At 40.6% G+C, this 20,379-nt stretch overlaps 1 protein-coding gene across 1 annotated transcript in view; it reads left to right on the forward strand.

Moving 5' to 3' along the window:
* Positions 1-216: 216 nt before the first annotated feature.
* Positions 217-20,379, forward strand: part of SGIP1 (SH3GL interacting endocytic adaptor 1) — a gene marked incomplete at both ends in the record, with an annotated part of 116,016 nt that continues 95,853 nt past the window's right edge. Inside the window, 2 exons of the mRNA XM_083360236.1 lie at positions 217-283; positions 715-759. Of these exons, the coding sequence (XP_083216362.1) occupies positions 217-283; positions 715-759 (112 nt within the window). The remainder of the gene's footprint in view (positions 284-714; positions 760-20,379) is intronic.

Consider the following 20,379-nt stretch of genomic DNA (forward strand, 5'->3'; position numbering starts at 1 on the left):
TTATTGCATCGTAGCCTATAATTCTCAGGCTGGTCTTTTGCTACCTGATTATTATTATTATTATTATTATTATTATTATTATTATTATTATTATTATTAATTTCCATTGATTTCTTCCCCCTCCTGGCAGGATCCGTTGATCCAACGTGCTGCTCCAGAGGCTGGTACAAGATGATAGAGATGGGAAACGCATCATGACAGAGAGTTCCAGAGGGGATGGGCATGCATGTTGAAGCCGAGGGAGGCAAAGAGGCGAAAAAATTGGTTCCTGTGTTCTCCAGGGGTATTGTGTCAGGAGATGCAAGCAAGGGACCATGTGACAAGTGAGAAAGCTGGAGGGATTGGTTGAGATGCTAGCAGCAAGTGTGTGAGCTAAGCTGGCTCCCTCCACCACCCCTCCCTTCCTTTCTCTCCTCTCTGCTCTCTCTCTCTCTCTTGCCCGTTCTCTCTCTCTCTCTCAGCATCTTTCTGTGATTCTGTAGGTGATACAGTCAGAGCAGCATCCATGGCCTGCCTTTTGCCTTAGCCCACTCTCCTCCTGTTTTGATTCCACACATTTCTTCTCCTTTACCTCCCCTCCCCTTCTCTTTTTCTTTTCTTTTTTTTTTCTTTTGCTCTGACAGCTTCACCAGCGATGCATCTGAGAGCCCGGCACTGAGAGTTTACATGAAGCATCTGCTCAACTGGAGTCCTAATTTCCCGTCTTTTTTTCAGCCTCTGTGGAAACTGAGGAATGCAATTCCGCCACCATGATGGAAGGTAGGTCCTTTGCTGATTCTGGCTTAGGGCTTCTGCTGCTGTTTCTTAGGGCAGATTTTGCAGGGCAGAGACGGAGGAGGTTTGAGGTTCTGTCATTTAGTCTCAGTTATGAGGACTGATTTTTTTTTAAAAAAAAAGGCCAGCTTGGATTATGACGATAGTTGTCTTTCCGGATAGCCTTTGCAGTGATCAAATTGTCAGCTCTTTTGGTGCATCTGAGGAGCTGTAATGTTATTATTCCTGGAGCTTTTTTTTTCTCCTTTCTCCCCAGGATGGAAAAATAAAATCCAGCCATCTGTGGCCTGTAGAAATAGTCTCAGTCCAAGAAAGGAGAAAAGTAGTAGTAGCCCAAAAACATTGAGATATTTTTGGTTTGGTCTGATGCCTTCCCCCTCCCCTCCCCCCCAATCAAAATTGATGCTTGAGAGAACATTGTCACTTTAAAAAAAATATGGTGAGAGAGGAGATAGAATGTCAAATATCATTTTAAGCAGGTGTTCTGCAATCTTTTCAGAGGAAAGATTTTATTTTATGCCATGGAATCCTTTTTTTTAAAAAAAAATTATTTATCCTTATTTCAAGATATGCCCTTCAAATAATTGGTGGAGATCATTAAAAGAGCCTTTTGCTTGTATAATATTTGTGGTCTGAAGCCTCCAGGTTGCAGTCATGCCTTGCATGTGCAGCAGTTGCAGCTGTAGGTTATCGTGCTTATGGGCAGAAGTACAAGAAGTCAAGGCAGTCTCCTTGGGCCTGCAGTACAGAATAGGGTGAGCCATTTCGGCCTTCAGGCTTTAAAACCAACCAACCAACCTGGCTATGATCTGCTGCAGGCCCACCACATAGCCATCATGGAACCTGGGTATTTGTTAGGTCAAGACAAGGTGGGTGGGAGCAGGACAGTAGGTGGAAATAGGTTGTAGGCAAGCATAGCAGCTAGCCAGGGCATTTTCACTAGGGACAGCAGCAGATGGCAGCAAAGAAATAGAGACTTCCTTAACTCTTTGCTGTCATCTAGTGGTGGTCTGGATTTTTCACCTAGTTGTCTGGATTTTTTTTTTTTAGATTTAGTAATTGCTTAGGGGCAAACAATTTCCACTCCAAAGAGGGTGCCTGGGACCACTGTTGCATGTCTTGAGGGCAGCTGGTGGACAGGGAGAAAGAACTTCTCACTATTTTAAGTGGCAACTAATTTGAGGAGGACAGAGTTGCCCAACTGTCTACTGGAGTGAAATGGGTGAGAGTTTCCATAAAACATTGAAGTATGTATATTTACACGTGTAATAGAATGTAATCCCATCTGATTGGTTTCTGGAACGGAATTTAATGAAGATGTTCGGTTTTCATCTGTTCTAAGCATCTCAAGTCTAGGCCAAAAAAAACATGTTATGGAGGTATGATAAAAAAAATTCTGGAATGTAGATGGTGTACAGATCACAATGACAGATGGAATGATGAGGTTTAAGAGTACTAAGCACATAAATAGAGCACTTAGTACATAGAGTGCTAAGTCTCTATTTCTCCTGGCCTCCATGCTGTAGATCATGCAGAGATAGTTTTGGCAAGAATTGACTGACACCTGCAAAGGCCTGCGTCTCAAACCTGAAAATTGCATCCATGATGCATATTCATTCCGGATTTGTCATTTTAACACTCCCACCACCACTACAAACCCTGTTTAAACAACTGCCTGGATGTTGCTTCCTTTAATCTAATCGTGAGAATGCTACCTAGAGCCTATTTTTGTCCATGCCAAATCTTTCACTGATCTTAATGAGATTAGATTACAATTTGCCATTTTATAAACTCAGAAATTTCCAACAATGGAAATTGCCTATTTAAGGATTAAAATTCCTGAAATTGATCAGTCTTTTCCATTATAGGAACAGTTTGAAACCGAATGATTTGAACACATTTGAACACATTTACATTCTTTCTTTTAATGATGTATTTGTGTGTATTTTAAATTTCTTGCAAGATGAGTATAGATAATTGAAGCCAAGTTATGTGTTTTTTCAGGACGGATGAATAGGAGGAACTATTGAACTTTTAATATATCTGATTAATAACTTTGGTTTCATTTTCCTTTACAAATTACGTTTTTCATGACAGACATGAATACTGTATGTGATATTAGGATTAATTACTATTGCACTTAATTTAAAATATGTGAAATAACTAAACACACAAATGATTTTGGGGGTATATATATTTATACAGTGCATTCAGAAAGTATTCAGACCCCCTTCACTTTTGTCACTTTTGTTATGCTGCACCCTGATTCTACAGTTGTTGAAATTCATTTTTCTCATTAATCTACTCTCAGTACCCCATAATGACAAAGTAAATAAAGAATTTTAGAAATATCTGTAAATATATTAAAAAGGAAAAACTGAAATATCACATTGGCATAAGTATTCAGACCACTCAATACTTTGTTGAAGCACCTTTGGCAGCAATTGCAGCCTCGAGTCTTTTGGGATATGATGCAACAAGCTTTGCATACCTGGATTGGGGAATTTTCTGCCATTCTTCCTTGCAAATCCTCTCAAGCTCAGTCAATTGAATGGCGACCATTTTCGGGTTTCTCTAGAGTAGACATGTCAAACCTGCAACATCACGTGACACCCCGCGACGTATCGGAGCTTTTTCCCCATTGCCGGCAATGGGGTGGGCGCAGTTTCTTCGTGACGTGTCCAGCCCATGGGCTGGCAGTTTGACACCCCCTGCTCTAGAGATATTGAAGGACTGAAGTCAGGCCTCTGGCTGGGCTACTCTAGGACATTCACAGAGTTGTCCCTAAGCCATTCTTATGTTGTCTTGGCTATGTGCTTAGGACCGTTGGCCTTCTGTAAAGACGTGTGTGTCTTTCCAAATTATGTCCAATCAATTTAATTTACCACAGGTTGACTCCAATCAAGGTGTATAAACATGTTAGCAATTATCAAGAGAAATGGGAGGCACCTGGCCTAAATTTCAAGTGTTGTTCCAAAGGATCTGAATACTTATGCCAATGCAATATTTCAGGTTTTTTTTGTTTTAATAAATTTACAGTCCTTTTTATTTTGTCATTATGGGGTACTGAGTGTATGGATTTCAAAATAATGTTAAACATACAACAAAATAAGCCTGTAATACACCTCGGCCCAAAATAACTTTAAAATGTTAAGGCTATTTATATCAGTTTGTAAGGCTTTATTATTCTGTCAAATTTATTAGAAAGGCAAAATAGTAGTTCTTTAGTTAAGTGATACAATCATTATCAGAAACATTTTAAACTTAACATTTTAAACATACTATTACAAGTACAGTTCTTTAAAAATAGTACATTACTGACCTTCATCAATGTAGACATTGGCCAACCAATAAATAGACTGAATGAACTTCCATTTTACTATGAAGTCTTCGAAGTACTAGTGTTTCTTAAGAGATACCAAACTTCCTATTAATTGATGGAGAAGCACACTGAAAGGTATTTCTCTTATTTTAACGTAGCTGTTCTAATGCTAGAAGGAAATAAAATATTTTGAAGCACCTAGTAGAAGAAAGAAGCAGGAGAAATTCAAACCTACAGAAGCAAGAACTAAGGGAAACAGGGAGATTTAAAGGAAAATATGGTATGGAAGAAAAATAATTAAAAGCACACCAGTGTACAGGAAAGCTGAAAATAAAATGATGAGTAAAATAATAAACTGGCCGAGATCACAATTTTGAAAAAGGAATAGTCTTGGGCTCCTGGTAATCCATTTTCATCCATTTAAGAAGACTTAAAGATCAAATAAAATAAAGTAAGTGTGGCAGGGGATGATAATCAAGAAAAGTGGTTTGAGAGCAGATCAAAATATTTCCAAAACTGTTGGTGCATTTTTATGTAGTACTGCTGAAACACAATGGAATCTGTAAATGTCTGAACACTATTCATAAAAGTAATAGCTTGGGGGAGATACTTTAAAATGTCTGGGCCAAGTTTATGGTGCTGAAACATCTTTTGGATGAATGTTTCGACCAATCCCCTGTCTTGCTTAAGATTTGAGAACTATGACTGACCCGAAAAGCAGGAAATATACATTATATATATGAAATATTACTTGCTTGAAAATAGTTTGACATAAAAGTGCTATCTTTGCAGCCTATACACATATGCATTCTGATTAGACATTTGTTTTCTGCATATGGTAAGGATATTAACAGACTCTAGCCTTATACACATAAGTTTCAACCACACCATCTGAACATTTTGTTTTATGGCACATAGATTGTGCCTTTATTTATTACAAATGTTTTTATGCTATTTCAGACCTCCATGACTAACATCACAGTAATTATCAGAATATGAGAATTAACATAAAGCAGTGTATAAACACAAGCTGCATAAATTGTGTTGTAGTCAATAAAAATCATGTCATCTTATACGAGTACTTCTCAAACTTCTCATTACCCCAAACCATTTATCAGAAGGTCCTTTTTACACAATGTAGGCAAAATACTTTAAGTCAATTTAAATGTCCCAGTTGTCATTGGCTAATAGGCTTGTGAGTCATTATCTCCCCCCCCCCCACAAAAAAATACCTTTATCCAATTTTGGGTAATTTACTGCCTAATGCAGTACAGGTAGTTCTCGACTTATGACCACAATTGAGCCCAAAACGTTTGTCGTTAAGCAACAGTTGTTTAGTGAATTTTGACCCATTTTATGACCTTTCTTGTCAGAGTTGTTAAGTGAATTGCCCTGACTTTTAAGTTAGTAACATGATTGTTAAATGAATCCAGCTTCCCCATTGACTTTGCTTGTCAAAAGGTTGCAAAAAGGGATCACATGATCTCAGGGCATTGAAACTGTCATAAATACATGCCAGTTGCCAATTTGACCCTAATTTTGTTCACGTGACATTGGGGGAGCTGCAACAATTGTAAGTGTGAAAACTGGTCGTAAATCACTTTTTTTCAGTGCTGTTGTAACTTCGAACAAGCAGTAAGAGAGTGATTGTAAGTCGAGGATTACCTTTATCTTCAAAATAGCATGACTGATCAGTTAGCTTGCCCATTCTTACCTCTTTCTCCAAAGGCAAATTGAATAAAATGAGTTTTTGGAAACTTCCCATAAATAGAAAGCAAAATTATGGTTCCTCTGTCTGGTGGGAGAGTCTTCCATGGCAGGGGAGCTCCTGCAGGGAATCTTTGTCTCCTATGTCTCCTCCTTTCAGGCTGCAGAAGGAGTGGGGGACTCTGTGCAAGCCAGAGAAAGCGGTTTTGGAGCAAAGTGGTTCTTGGAGATGGCCAAGTCCCAGCCAGGAAGGACTTTATGGGAGATCACGAATAGCTCATGTCGCTTTTGGACATTCATGCGTTGATCTCAATACACTTTTCTTCCTTTTTGGTAATAATAATTGGACAGTTCCTTTTGTGCCTTCTTCAGAATATTTCAGTACATTTCTTCCACACACTATCCATTTTTCTCCTCTGTTCATGCATTCCGTGACCATTAAAAGCACTCATCCATTATGGACTGCAGTTTGAGTAGGTATTCCTCAGGGTTTAATTTCAAAGACATTTTATATCTGTGCAAGTCTTTTGCTTTATCCCTCTAGTTTATTACTTGCTGTACTCTGAATACGTAACAAACAGCCCTCAAAATTTAAATTCAGCCAGAAGCAGAAGTGATTGGAAGTATATATATATATATATATATATATATATATATATATATATATATATATATATATATATATATATATATATATATATAGTGATATGACTAAGAGGTGCAGAGTGTTATCAATGGGCAGCTTCTCTGGTTACACATTAGCACACTGTCACTTTATGGATAAATTGAATGGGACTATTTTCATTTTCACTGCTTGTCTCTTCATGCGCCTTGTTTACTAGAACAATTTTTTCTAGGTCTCTGTTGCCTTTGCCTTCCTTCATCTGCTTTTAATGTATCAGCAGCCAACCATTTGTGTTCTTTTTCTCGATGGTTAAGATACTTTTGTTTGCTTCCTCTTCAATAACGCCCAGAGTTCTACAAGTACTCTACTCATCAGATATTAAATCTATTCTTTATTTTCACCATGTAATATATGAAATATTCCTGAGATTATATCTTGTTGGTTAATAATTTGTTTTCTTTAACTGACGTTTGTGATCTGAGATTAGATCTTGTATTTTCTGACCATCTTTGCTAAGAGAATATATAGTCAGTTTGATTTTGGGGTTGCTCATTTTGTAGTTCCAGATATAAATTATTTTCTAGGCTGTTGGAAGAAGGCATTTCCTATAAGCATGAATTTATCTCAGCAAAATTCTATTAGTCTGTGTTCTGCTTTGTTTTGTACATTTTTTTTCTATTATCCAGATATTGCTTTGCTTCAAACTTCTATAATTAGTATGCTTCCAGTGTGAATTTGTGTTTGTGTGTGTGTCATGTCATCAAGCTACTGCAAGTTGTCATAGAATTGTTCTGTTTCCTCTCTATATCTGGGGGAGAATAGCATCAGGTCACTGTAATATTAACCTTAAGACTGCAATTAAACTTGTTTTTTTTCTGTTGCAGATTATCGTAGCCAAGCAATAAATAAATAAAGTGTATGTGCTTTTCTGCTTATGAGAGAAGATATTTATATATTTATCTAAATCTAATAGATGGGATGAAAGGATGGCTGGCTGGCTGGTGAGATAGATAAAGACATAGACAGACACACAGAGAGAGACAAAGCTTGTTGGGTAGACCGTTGCAAAAAATTACAGTAGAGTATTTTAAAATTATGATGATCCATTTTTCAAATTCTTTTTAGTAATGTATTTAGATTTCATTGAAGTTAACTGAATGCTGCTGCTACTGTCTATGAAATTCAATTAGAATTTGTGGTCATACAATGGTATAACGCTCAGTATGTTGTTGATAATTTAGTTGGGTCTTTTTTTATAAAACGTATTTATCAGACTTATATAGCTGTCTATTTTTTTGCACCACAATCCTGGGAGGCTTATAAACAGCAATAAAAATTGCAAGCAAACAAGAAAAAAAAAAGGAAACTGCCAAAGGACACACCCTGCACCCACACATCAACACCAATTCTACACGGCTCCAGCTTCACTGTACCCCCACTTGTGGGACAACCCAGTTGTTCAAAGCTTTCTAGAAGAGGATAAGGCCCTTGCAGATCTCTAGGCTAAAGAGCGTTGCAAAATTTATACTTCACCTTAAAAGAGCTTTTCTATATCAGTCATTTCTTTGTGGGATGTCCTATTAGTATAACCTCTCCTTGTGATTTAGTCTCCATATTGCAAGAAAGGGCATTTTTGATGAAGAGCAGCATTTGGTAGCACAGATTTTTTTTAATACTCTGAACCCAGAAGCAGTGGTTGTAGTTTTACAAAGGGAAGAACTTGTGTGGTTGTTAGATGAATGGAGCTCTTTAAAATAATTTATAAAGGTTTTCAAGACAAAAACATAGTTGGCTTGCTGCCAATGCCATGATGAATTTCATGTATGAAGTCAGTGAGGAAGAAAGATTATTTCCTGCAAGTGCTGAAAGAAAATTGTTGCATATGAAGTAAAAACTCCCCTTGCTTTCTTCCTTAGCTTAGCTTGTCCTCACATATGGATATATCTGGGCCTGTCACTTTTGCTCTTTTAGTTCCCCCATCTTTTATGCCCTCCCTCATCAAAACATTATCCTTTGACAGGTTATCTCTTTCCCCAACCACTCCAAGGGTGTTTTTCTTCTTTTCCTTCTTCCACTTTTTATTTTACACTGTAGAGCGCCCGGGATGTTTCATAGTGCTACAAAATCACTGATGTCCTTGTTTGAAAAATTTACAGGCCACCTATAGTCAAAGAAGCCTCCAGGCAGCAAGGAACAGACTGCGAGTTGGTCTTTGCATGTGCCGATGATCCGTGCAACCCAGCAGGTCAATCCTTTTGGGCTATACAAAGTGGTTGCTTGGATGCATTTCAAAGTACAACAATTAATGCAGCTGTGCAGCATGATGTCTACTTCTGGCTATTTTATTTTGAGGGTAAATGGCTTTCTTATATTAAAAAAAAGGTATAAGGCAAACTGCATGTGAGTGCTAGAAATGGCTTCAGCTATTATCGCTTCTAACTGGAAGCTGCCTGAATGAAATCTCTTTTCTCTTTCCAGAGGCCATTTTAGACAAGTAGATGCATAATTCTACACATTCCTATATCAAGAAGGCAGATCAAATTTAGTCCCTAGGAAGCTAGAAGATCTTACCCACTGGTTCTTCTGTGTTTTTTGAGAGCCATATTATTTATAATCAACAAAACATATGAAAGTATCTATTAATATGACTAATACAAAGTGAACATCTGCGGAGACTGGTACAGTGTTTGCAGCTTTGTTCAAGATTCTGGGTCACAGGGAATCTTCTGAATAATTCAGGCACAAGGCCACTACTTCCCAGACATTAATGCTGTAGAAGTGCACAGCAGTGAAGGGTTAGGTAATGTGTAAACACTGGGGACAGTTTTACTCAGATGGGCCCAATCTGCATTAAGCAGGATCAATAGGATTTATTTAAATAAAAATGTAGCATTTGTGGTGGTATACGGATGAGTTAGATTTGGAGCTATGATCCGGGGGAAGGAATTATAAGATACAGCCAGACACACAGATACAGCCAGACAGAACAGACTGGTTTACATCATAATGGAGCAATATGTAATCACTTAAAAAGGTTCTCCCAAGAGACCATTAAGGGCAGTTCGATATAAGGATTCAATGTTACTTTGAAAGCAACTCCAGGCTTCTGTGATTCCACAAGTTCAGCTATGCTGAGAGGTGAGTGTGAGAATCGGTACTCACATAAGTAAATGGAAATCAATCTCTTATCAAAATGAGAGGTAGATGGAAACCCAGCCTCCTGCCCCAAAGAGAGGGCCATCCAACCCAGTGTGCAGAAAGGAGAAAGAGGCAAAAAAAAACCACAACAACCCTGAACACTGAGAGCATTTTATATACAGTACAGGACTCTGTTTTGATATACAGCACTCACTGGAATTCTTTTAGAATAGCTTTTTGCTTTTTTAAAAAAAGAAACCAATAAAGATCCTTAATAGAAGTTCCTGCCTATTAATTAGTTCCAGCCCGGTTTAGCAAGGAGAAACCGACCATAGGCCAATTTACTACCATCCGTTCCCCCATCTGTCGGAACTCCTCACCTCTACATCTCAGGTCTTTTCAAGAGAAAGGCGGTTTGTTGTCTTTCTAGCTCTCCTTTATAGGAAGGGCCGTCATTTTCTTTGCATTTGACCAGAGAAAGGCACAAAATTCAGGAAGAAAAGTCATGGAGGGAGAACAGATGCACAAGCAATTAGTTTGACAACCCTTCTGCACAGAGGGAGATGAGGGCATTTATGTTATTTCAGGATGTCTGGAAACTCAGCTGGACAGTGAGTTTCTCCAGCATTTTAAAGCTGGTAACTTTGAAGATGGATTGCTTTAAATTAATATTTCAATTTTTGAGATAGCCCTGATGCCATAATAATTTTTGGAGGCTTACCCTAAACTTCTTCTTACTGCTTCTGAAGGACGGGAGAATGGAAGTGATGATGATCTGGAAAAATCTATAGTCTTAATTGTGGGCTGGCTGCGTGGATTTGCAGTTCTCTTAGGAGCCTGCAGAAGAATGAAACTGATCCCCCTTCCAGTTAGATGAGGAGAATTTTGGTAAACTGAAGAGTATTTATTGGTAATTCACTTTTTCAGTCATAATAGACTTCTGAGACATCACTTCCCACCACCTGGTTGCTATGGCGCTGTCAGAGAGGCATTCATTGCAGTCAGTTAAAGAGGGAGGTTTTATTCTCCTGTTTCCCAGAAAGATGGGGAAGATGGAGGCCAAATGATGACTCAAAGCCATTCCCTACTCCCTGAATAATGCAGATTCAGGGGGTAGTGGCAATTTTAATACGATCCCTGCAATCCAAAGTACAGATGGAAGACTCGGCTGATGATACCTTATACAATACAAGGACTACAGGGCTTCAGTGCAGCAATGCAAAGAAAGAAAATGATGGCTCGTTATCTAATAGGAATGAACGTAAGTTCCAGATGGAGAGAGATGAAGTTGATTAGGCTTCTTAGGCTTCCAAAAGCAAAAAAAAATAAAAATCCAAAGGAATGATTCCCCCCCCCTTTCTGTTCATTCATGTCCAATTCTCACAGACTGCCCTGATCTGTTAAGTCTTTGCAGTTTTATTGGCAAGGTTTTTCAGAAATGGTTTGCCATTACCTCCTCGTTAGGGCTGAGAGAAAGTGACTGGCCCAAGGTGACTTGGGTGGTTTCCTGCTTAAGGCAGGACTAGAACTCACCAACTCCTAGTTTTTTAGCCTGATGCCTTAATCACTACACCAAACTGGCTCTCAAAGGAACAAATATATGTAGTAAGCTCAACTATATGAGACCAAATAAACTCAATTGTACATGATATATTTTATGGAGGAAATAAGTATAAACAATAGGAAGAACACTAGAATAAGCAGCAAATTAAACATGAGCTAAACGTGAAATTATTTGCAGCTTTTAAAACTGTAGGATGCCATTTTGATTTTCTTCTCTTCCTGACCTTATGGCTAGGATACTGACTGGTGGCTGCTATCCAAAACAGAACTGTGGTACTTTTCCGCTAAGCAAAGCTTTGATTCTTGCAATTGTTGTGTGTGTAAAACTTTTAATACCTTTGGAAGCTTTTCTTTTTAATATTTCCAGAGCACTGACTTCTATTAGTTCTAGTCCAACACTAGTAACAGGATACCTAGATATGCTACTAATAATACATAATAACTGATGGTAGGAAGAGCTATACTACTTGTCATTAGTGATATTCAATAACCTCAGAGGTCATTATACTTGTGTATTAGACCTATAAGAGGTATGCTGTGAAAGGAAATAATCCTTTCTCTTGTAACAAAATCCTAATGTTTGAAATGTTTTTAAATTTTGCTATAAGATACTTAGTACTGTATTTTAGAAGCATTGCCCCTGAGGTGTGCTTCTAATATTTCTAGAATTGTATCAGGAAGGAAAAGCAAGCTATTAAATTTTTTTTTAAAAAAAATCAATTCTAAACCTCCATTTTCTTCCGGGGTTGATATGAAAGCATTTATCTTCCTGATTCATAAAGTTCGCAATCTTGCCTGTGTTTAATCATGTTTATCTTAGCCTCCTCACCAGGAAAAATTTCTCCTCAAAAGATAGCAGGAATCCCTGTGTCTGATAGCTGCCAATCTAAGTTAACCCTGGTTTTAAGCCTGGGCTTAAAACAAGCACCTGAAAAAAAAGTCTCAAATTCAATACAGTGGAGCCATCTATCCTAATTAGTCGATGCAGTTTTACAATTGCTTCATGCGGTGAAGGAAGATGTAGCCACTGAGGGTGCTTCTAAAACATTTATAGCTAGGCTGATTCATGACTTCAGCAATGTAGTAAAGCTTTCAAAAGAGGAGGAAGGAAGGAAGGAAGGAAGGAAGGAAGGAAGGAAGGAAGGAAGGAAGGAAGGAAGGAAGGAAGGAAGGAAGGAGCCAAAACATTGATTGATCACAGTCTACTCTACAGTACCAAATGGATTGTTCTAAACTGTCATGAGCAGGAGATACTTTCAGCTGCAATTAATGGATGGGCTCACAAGGATTCCATAATTTTTTTTAAAAAACTTTTTAACTTTTGTCCTAAATTACTCAAGGCCTGCACAATGCCTTTAGTTTACCTATCCTCTTTTTTTAGAGCGAAGGATACGATCTGTTTCACATGCAGTCTGGTTCTTTTATTGAAGGTGGGAGGTTTAGGGATGTAAATAAAAGGAACAGCCAGCCTGGTGAGTGGGGTCTGGAATTGCTCACTACAAGGAAAGGCTTCTGGGATCTCTAGCTTGGAATGAAGAATAGAGGGAGACATAGTAGAACAGTGTTTCTCAACGTTGGTCTCTTGAAGTTGTGTGGATTTCAACTCCCAGAATTCCCCAGCCAGCCGTGCCTCCTGAGGAATCCTGGGAATTGAAATCCGTTCATCTTCAAGATGCCTAGATTGAGAAATATTGTGCTAGAATCATAAAATAATGGCTAAGATAGCTGTTTCTCTCTCTTAGGTTTAGAATTCAGAGTCATTTGCTAAAACCAGCAGAGGAAGAATCAGGACCAGTATAGGAAATATCTTTAAAAAACAACAACAGCTATTGCTTTTTAAAAACCTTTTCGCTGATTCCAAGGAGGTTATAAGGATTCTCTCAGGGAAGATTTGAAACTAAATCTAGTATTTAGTGAGAGTGTCAAGTAATCCAGAAGGAGACATTCCACCTTCATTGATTTAGGAAATGTCTTTTAATGCAGCTTGCTTCCAGTTTTTATGAGAAACATTTTTATAGGCTTTAATCTGGTGAGTAAGTCATACGTTTCCTGAAAAAAAGCTGATTTCCCTCCCCCCCCAATAATCCCTGTTTATATTGAGGTTATAATGTACTGCATCAGGCCATTGTATTGTATCAGGGTATCCTTGAAAAATATGTTTTATCAAAGATATTTCTTTTAAAATTTCTTAATTATTTGAGATCTGAATATGGCTTAGAGCCCACATACCTTTAAGACTGCATTTTCCTATCAGAATACTCTTTCTGGGAGAAGCTTTTAGTCATGTCTATTTTCATGAAGTAAAGGCAACAGAAGCTGGAAGCTGTTGCTTTCTAGACTCATAGAAAACTGCCTTCTTAGTAGTAAGACTTTCTGCATCTTCTTTAACATTCTGGAAAATTACTGAAGACAGAACTTTAGTAGCATTTGAATATATTATTGTTTCTGTCTTTAATTTATTTCATTCTGAATTACTCAAAATAGATTTATTCCCTGAAATGTTATTTGGTTTTGTTTATTTTTCATTACTGTTATTGTTATCTGTGTATTTTGTAACTTTGATTTGTTGTTGATTGTTTACATTTATTTGTATTTACTGTGGATTATTTTTTTTACTATTAGGGATGTTTCTGTTGATTGTTTCATTATCCACTGTAACTCTATGTTGATGGAGCAGTATTTATTTATTTAGAAAATTTATATAGCTGCCTACTTTCTCATATAATACAAACAGACTGATGAATCAAGGAATGCATGAATATTTCAGGGCATGCTACTTTTTCCATGAACCTGCCTGCAAACCTAAGTAACTGAGAAGAAACCTTTTTCCAGGTGCCATTATTTGTCCTAAAGTAGAATACGGTGGCTTATTGTGGGATATTTTTATCAATAGTCTGTTGATTATTTTCACTATGAGAACTGCAACTAACTTCTGTAAATAATACAACTTATATTCAATTAAATATAAATATTTAAATATAAATATTTAAATCTGATTTTGACAGCTATTTCTGTTTTGTGGCAGTCATTTTCATAGTTCTTTGATGACAGTAACGTCTTTGGTCTGAGGGCCCTTTAGAATAGAATGAAATGTAGAACATAATGTAAGAATATATTGTTAAACAAAAATCTTCATCAGGGTCCAGTCCAAGCTGGGAATAAACAAAATGGAGACTGCTTTAGAAAGAAGGTTGTACTTTATTGAAGATCAAAGCCAAACAGAAGCATGGCTCTGGGAAAGCTGATCACATTTAGCTGGTAGTGGTGGGTTTTTATACCTTTTTGGGCTTTTAAGGTTGTTTCCTGTTCTTGTTTGAGGCTTTGTATTTCCTGTGTCATATACATTGACCTGAGTCTGAGTGTGCCCTTTTGGTATTGGTGGGTTAATCCTATTTTGTCCCCAAAGATCATGCCTTTTAGAGTTTGGGTAGGATATGTAGATTTTAGGGGTCTTTTTCTTCCTAATCCCATCAGCTCTAAGCTTACTGGTGCCAGTCTTTCTAAAAGGATTGTGATATCTGCATTTCTACAGAGCTGGTTTCTGCTTGAGGGAGGGAGACAGGGCTATTAAGAAAAACTTTTTAAGATCATTTGAGGAAATATAATATTCTGCATTTTTAATATTTCCTTCTCTGGGGGGAGCTGACTTCCCACAATATTATGTAAGATGCAAGGGCCTAAGCCCTAAGCAACTGAAAGTGAAGCATTTTGACATTTACATCTGACTCTGGTCTGAAGCTTCATTTACTGTCTGTCAGATATATAAAGATGTAACCAAAATAATTGGTGTCAGGCCAAGAATGTGCAGAAGTTGCCTAAAACTGACATGGCCAATGTTTAGGCAGGAATGGTATATAACTGTTGTGTATTTACTTATTGTTATGTATTCACACATTGAGTTAAATAGAAGATTAACAGGGCTGAGGTAAAACCGCGGCAGCTTTTGACAGCTGTCAAAAGCTGCTGGGCGGAACTGCGCAAGCGCCAGCGACTGACAGCTCAACACGCGCTACCGATGACAGCTCCGAGTTGTCAAATCCGGACGGCCCCGATTGGCGGAGACAAACGGCGCGGGAATGGACTCACCCGTGATTGGTCAAACTGCCGGCAGCTGTCAGTATAAATAGATGTTTTGTTCTCTTGTTGTTTGCCTGGTTCAGAATAAAGAGTTGAATGGTTAACTCGCTGTCTCGCCTGCTTATTAACTAAAGCACTGGCGACGAAGGTGGGATGCCTGCTTGCCTAAGCTGAAGTCACTACCTAAGGGGAGAAGAGATTTTTCCCCTTAGCCTAGCTGGTCGCTTGCTGAAGTCACTCGGAAGCCGAACTTCCATTCAACGCAAGCAGCGGCACCCAAAATTACAGACAGCATGACGAACCATGGCCATATTCGGGAATTCAATACCCGCCACCCAGAAGGCTGGGAGTCTCATCTGGGCCAGGTAGAAGGATACCTGGTGGTCAAGAAGATCACAGATGACCGGGCCAAGGCAGCCGCCCTCCTTTGGCTCAGCGGGCCCGCCGTATATGATGCCGCTGTGGGAATCTTCACCCCGGAGCCGATCGCCACTATCTCCTACGCCGACCTTACCGAGGGGTTGAGCAAATACTTCATGCCCATCAAGTCAGAACTCTTTTGGAGAGTGAACTTCGCCCGGAAACTACAGCTTCCTGACGAGCCAGCAAATGACTTCATAACCCGGGTCAGACACGCCGCATGTCGGTGCCGGTTCCCGGACTTAGAAGACCGAATCCGGGACCAGATCGTCATAGGGCTCAAAGACGAATGGCTGAGGAAGAAGCTGATCGCCAAGCCAGAAATGACAATGACCGACGTGGCGAGAGAAGTCATCGCATATGGGGACTGCCATGGAGACAACCGACGTGCACCTGACAGCGGGCCCAGCGGGTCCGTGCACCAGGAGGACGGCGGGTTCAGCGGTTCCGAAGATGACGACGGCCCCACAGACATAGATGCGGTACAGCGGCGGTTCGAAAAGCTCAGGCTGCAACGCAACTACAGAGGGGGGCCTGCCAACAATCAGAGGGGCGCTAACTTCCAGCCAAACAGGGCAAAGTGTGCCAGCTGCGGCGGAAGCCACCCGAGAGCAACATGCCGGTTCCGCAGTGCCAAATGCCACGGGTGCGGGAAGACAGGTCACCTCAAAGCCGTGTGCCGCAGCCGGAGCCAGGAAAACCTGCATGAACTGGAGGTGACAGCCGAAGGTATGACCCCACACATACCCAGAGCCAGGCACAGTCCCAGAACCCTAGTGCTTAACGTAAGGGGGAGGGGCGGAAGATATACAGTCCACAGCACTCTTAAGCCCAAAGTCAAGGTGGACGTTCTGATTCAGGGAATTCCCTGTGAGATGGAAGTGGACTCTGGGTCCTCCGTCTCACTCATTTCATGGCGAACCTACAGGGACATTTGTAATCAAAGTAGAAAACGGCCCGCCCTTCGACCCACCAAACTCCGCCTAGCTGACTTCCAGAAAACGCCCATTAAACTCCGGGGAAAAGCGTCCGTCCCCGTAGAGTTCAAGCAATTTAAAGGATCCCTCCCTATTCTTGTGACCAAAGAAAACAGAATCAGCCTGCTAGGATTAGACTGGTTTGAGGCACTAGGGATAGCGTTGACAGGTGTCAACGCCATTCAGCTGTCAAACTTAGAATCCGTCTGCCTTCAATTCGCGGACGTCTTTGACAGCTCACTAGGGAAGTACACTGGACCACCCGTATCTCTTAAACTAAACCCGAATGTAATGCCTGTCAGAATCAAGGCTAGAAGAGTTCCCTTCGCCTTGAGGGGAAAAATAGAAGCTGAGCTAGACTGATTAATGAACTTAGGGGTCCTAGAACCGGTAGAAGGGGCAGAGTGGGAGACACCCATAGTGACCCCAGTTAAGCCAAATGGCCAAATAAGATTATGTGCCGATTATAAAGCGACCCTCAACCTCGCATTAAATGCACATGCCTACCCGCTCCCGGCTGTCAAAGACATCCTCGCGGCCATTAAGTCAGGCGCCATATTTGCCAAGTTAGACTTGGCGCAGGCGTATTTACAGCTGCCTGTCACCCCTGACACCGCCTTGGCTCAAACAATTGTCACCCACAAGGGAGCATTCAAAATTAACCGCCTTCAATTCGGCATCTCTGCAGCCCCGGGGATCTTCCAGGAAATCATGGAAAAGACACTTAAAGGGATCCCCGGGGTCTGCCCATATTTTGACGACGTCCTAATTGCAGGGGAATCAGAAAAAGACCTAGCTGACAAATTAACTAAGGTGCTCCTAAGGTTCAGGGAGGCTGGTCTCAAATTAAAAAGAGACAAGTGCTCCATCTGGGTGCCCTCAACAGAGTTCTTAGGTTTTAAAATAGACACTAAGGGAATTCACCCCACTGACACAAAAATTAAAGCTATTAAAACAGCACCAACCCCTAAAAATAAACAAGAACTTCAAGCCTTCCTTGGTTTAGTTAACTTTTATCACACCTTCCTGCCTCATAAAGCCTCCATTGCTGAACCCTTACATAGGCTATTAGACAAAGGCAAAACCTGGACTTGGTCCTCTGAGCATGATAAAAGTTTTAATCTATTAAAAAACTTACTCTCCAGCAACACAACGGTAGCCCTGTTTAACGAACAGCTGCCCTTATGTCTAGCTTGCAATGCCTCCCCCTACGGCATCGGAGCGGTCCTAAGCCATTTAACTAAAGAAGGAATACAGACCCCTGTAGCGTTCTATTCCAGAACGCTGTCAAAACCTGAGCGTAATTACGCTCAGATCGACAAAGAGGCGTTAGCTATAGTAGCTAGCGTAAAAAAAATTCATGATTACCTTTACGGCTGACCCTTTACCATTTTTACAGACCATAAGCCCATGTTAGGACTTTTTACAGTAAACAAGCTAACACCACAAATATTATCTCCCCGCATCCTGAGATGGTCTACCTTTCTGTCAGCCTATTCATACAAGTTAGAATACAGGCCAGGGAAAGCCATGGGCCATGCTGATGGCCTGAGCAGACTGCCCCAACCAATAGTTGACCCAGACCCAGCACCAGCTGGAAGAATACTGGCTATCTCAGACCTCCCAGAATGCCCATTATCTGTTAAAGATATCTCTGCAGCTACCGCTGCAGACAAAATTTTAGGCAGAGTCTTAGGCTATGTCATGACTGGCTGGCAATACACACCCCCAGACCCAGAATTCCAACCTTATATTTTAAAGCAAAAGGAATTATCCACCCATCAAGGATGTTTACTATGGGGCAACAGGGTAATCATACCCAACAAACACAGACTCAGGGTGTTAGAAAGCCTCCACGAGGGTCACCCTGGTACCGTCAAAATGAAGGCTCTGGCCAGAAGCTATGTCTGGTGGCCAGGATTAGACAAACAGATTGAAACACACGTAGCCGGCTGCTATTCCTGCCAACTTGTTAGAGCCGCCCAGCCACAGGCTCCCATACATAGATGGGAAACTACAAAGACACCCTGGTCTCGTATTCATATAGATTATGCGGGTCCATTCCAAGGACAATCATTCTTAATTGTCGTGGATAGCTATTCAAAATGGCTAGAGGTAGCGCCAGTAGCTAGCACAACTTCATCAGCCACAATACAAGTTTTAAGGGGATTATTCGCAACACATGGGCTTCCTGATGTTATAGTTTCCGATAACGGCCCCCAATTTACCTCCTACGAATTCCAGAGTTTCACAACGGCGAACTCTATTAGGCACACCACCACGGCTCCCTTTCACCCATCGACGAACGGCTTGGCAGAGGTGATGGTGAAATCAACCAAGGAGGCACTGCGGAAAATCATCTCCGGCAACTGGCACCGAAGACTGGCACAATTTCTTTTATCACAACACACCACACCATGCACAACTACTGGAAAGTCCCCAGCAGAGCTTCGCTGGGGCAAAAGATTAACTACCAGACTAGACCATCTACATCCAGACAGATCCCCTCCAGACCCAGAACCACCCCTCCAACATAGAACTCTCAACACAGGGCAAGCTGTCTGGGCAAGGAATTACGGGGGGGGGCAACAAATGGACACAAGGGGTGGTCATCGAACAAACAGGCCCCCTGTCATACATCATAGACATTGGACAGAATATACATGTCCGCAGACACATAGACCAACTTCGGCGGCGCAGTCCTCAAAACATAGGGGGAAGGGGTAACGACGAAATGCTGACAGAAGCACCGCCGCAAAGCCTTGCACGCCAAAATTCCCCCGATCGGAATATACCACTTCAACACCCCGCTCCAAGCGACGCAGAACATTCGGAGCCAGACCCCCTGCCCCAGGAGCCAAACCTTGAAGCCCCTGGGGAAAAGGAACAACCAACCGAGACAACCCCCCGGCGCTCCGAAAGAATAAAAAGACCTCCCACCTACCTAAAAGACTTCGAATGGGGAAACCCGAAAAAGAAACAGTTGGGGAAAAATCAACTCAATCAGAGGGAGGGGTAAGGGGTGTTGTGTATTTACTTATTGTTATGTATTCACACATTGAGTTAAATAGAAGATTAACAGGGCTGAGGTAAAACCGCGGCAGCTTTTGACAGCTGTCAAAAGCTGCCGGGCGGAACTGCGCAAGCGCCAGCGACTGACAGCTCAACACGTGCTACCGATGACAGCTCCGAGCTGTCAAATCCGGACCTCCCCGATTGGCGGAGACAAACGGTGCGGGAACGGACTCACCCCTGATTGGTCAAACTGCCGGCAGCTGTCAGTATAAATAGATGTCTTGTTCTCTTGTTGTTTGCCTGGTTCAGAATAAAGAGTTGAATGGTTAACTCGCTGTCTCGCCTGCTTATTAACTAAAGCAATAACCTCATTACATGGGTTCCTTTTTGTTCCATATCAAAGCTGAGACCAAGCTAATAAGCGCTGCCAGATCTCTTCTTCTGGCATTGCAAGAGACAAAACATTCTTAGCCAGTTTGTCCCCCTTGACTACTAGAGAATGTTCCCAATATTTCAACTCAAGAGAAAATATTTCACTGGATGTTTTAGTGCTTTCTTTATTTGGTATTATTTGAAACAGACATTTTTTATGAACAATTGAATTAATTATGTTTTTCCTGGTTATTACCTTGGTCTGTTTGATACACTGAGTATTTAATCAGCTGTGATATGTACTCTAATATCTTAGTTCCTTATTAATTTACAGCCCTTTGCCCATAGTGATGGCTTAAATAGATCTTAAAACAATAGCAGGTTATTAT

Source organism: Vipera ursinii (genome assembly GCF_947247035.1).
Source record: "Vipera ursinii genome assembly, chromosome: 3".
Classification (NCBI taxonomy): Eukaryota; Metazoa; Chordata; class Lepidosauria; order Squamata; family Viperidae; genus Vipera; species Vipera ursinii.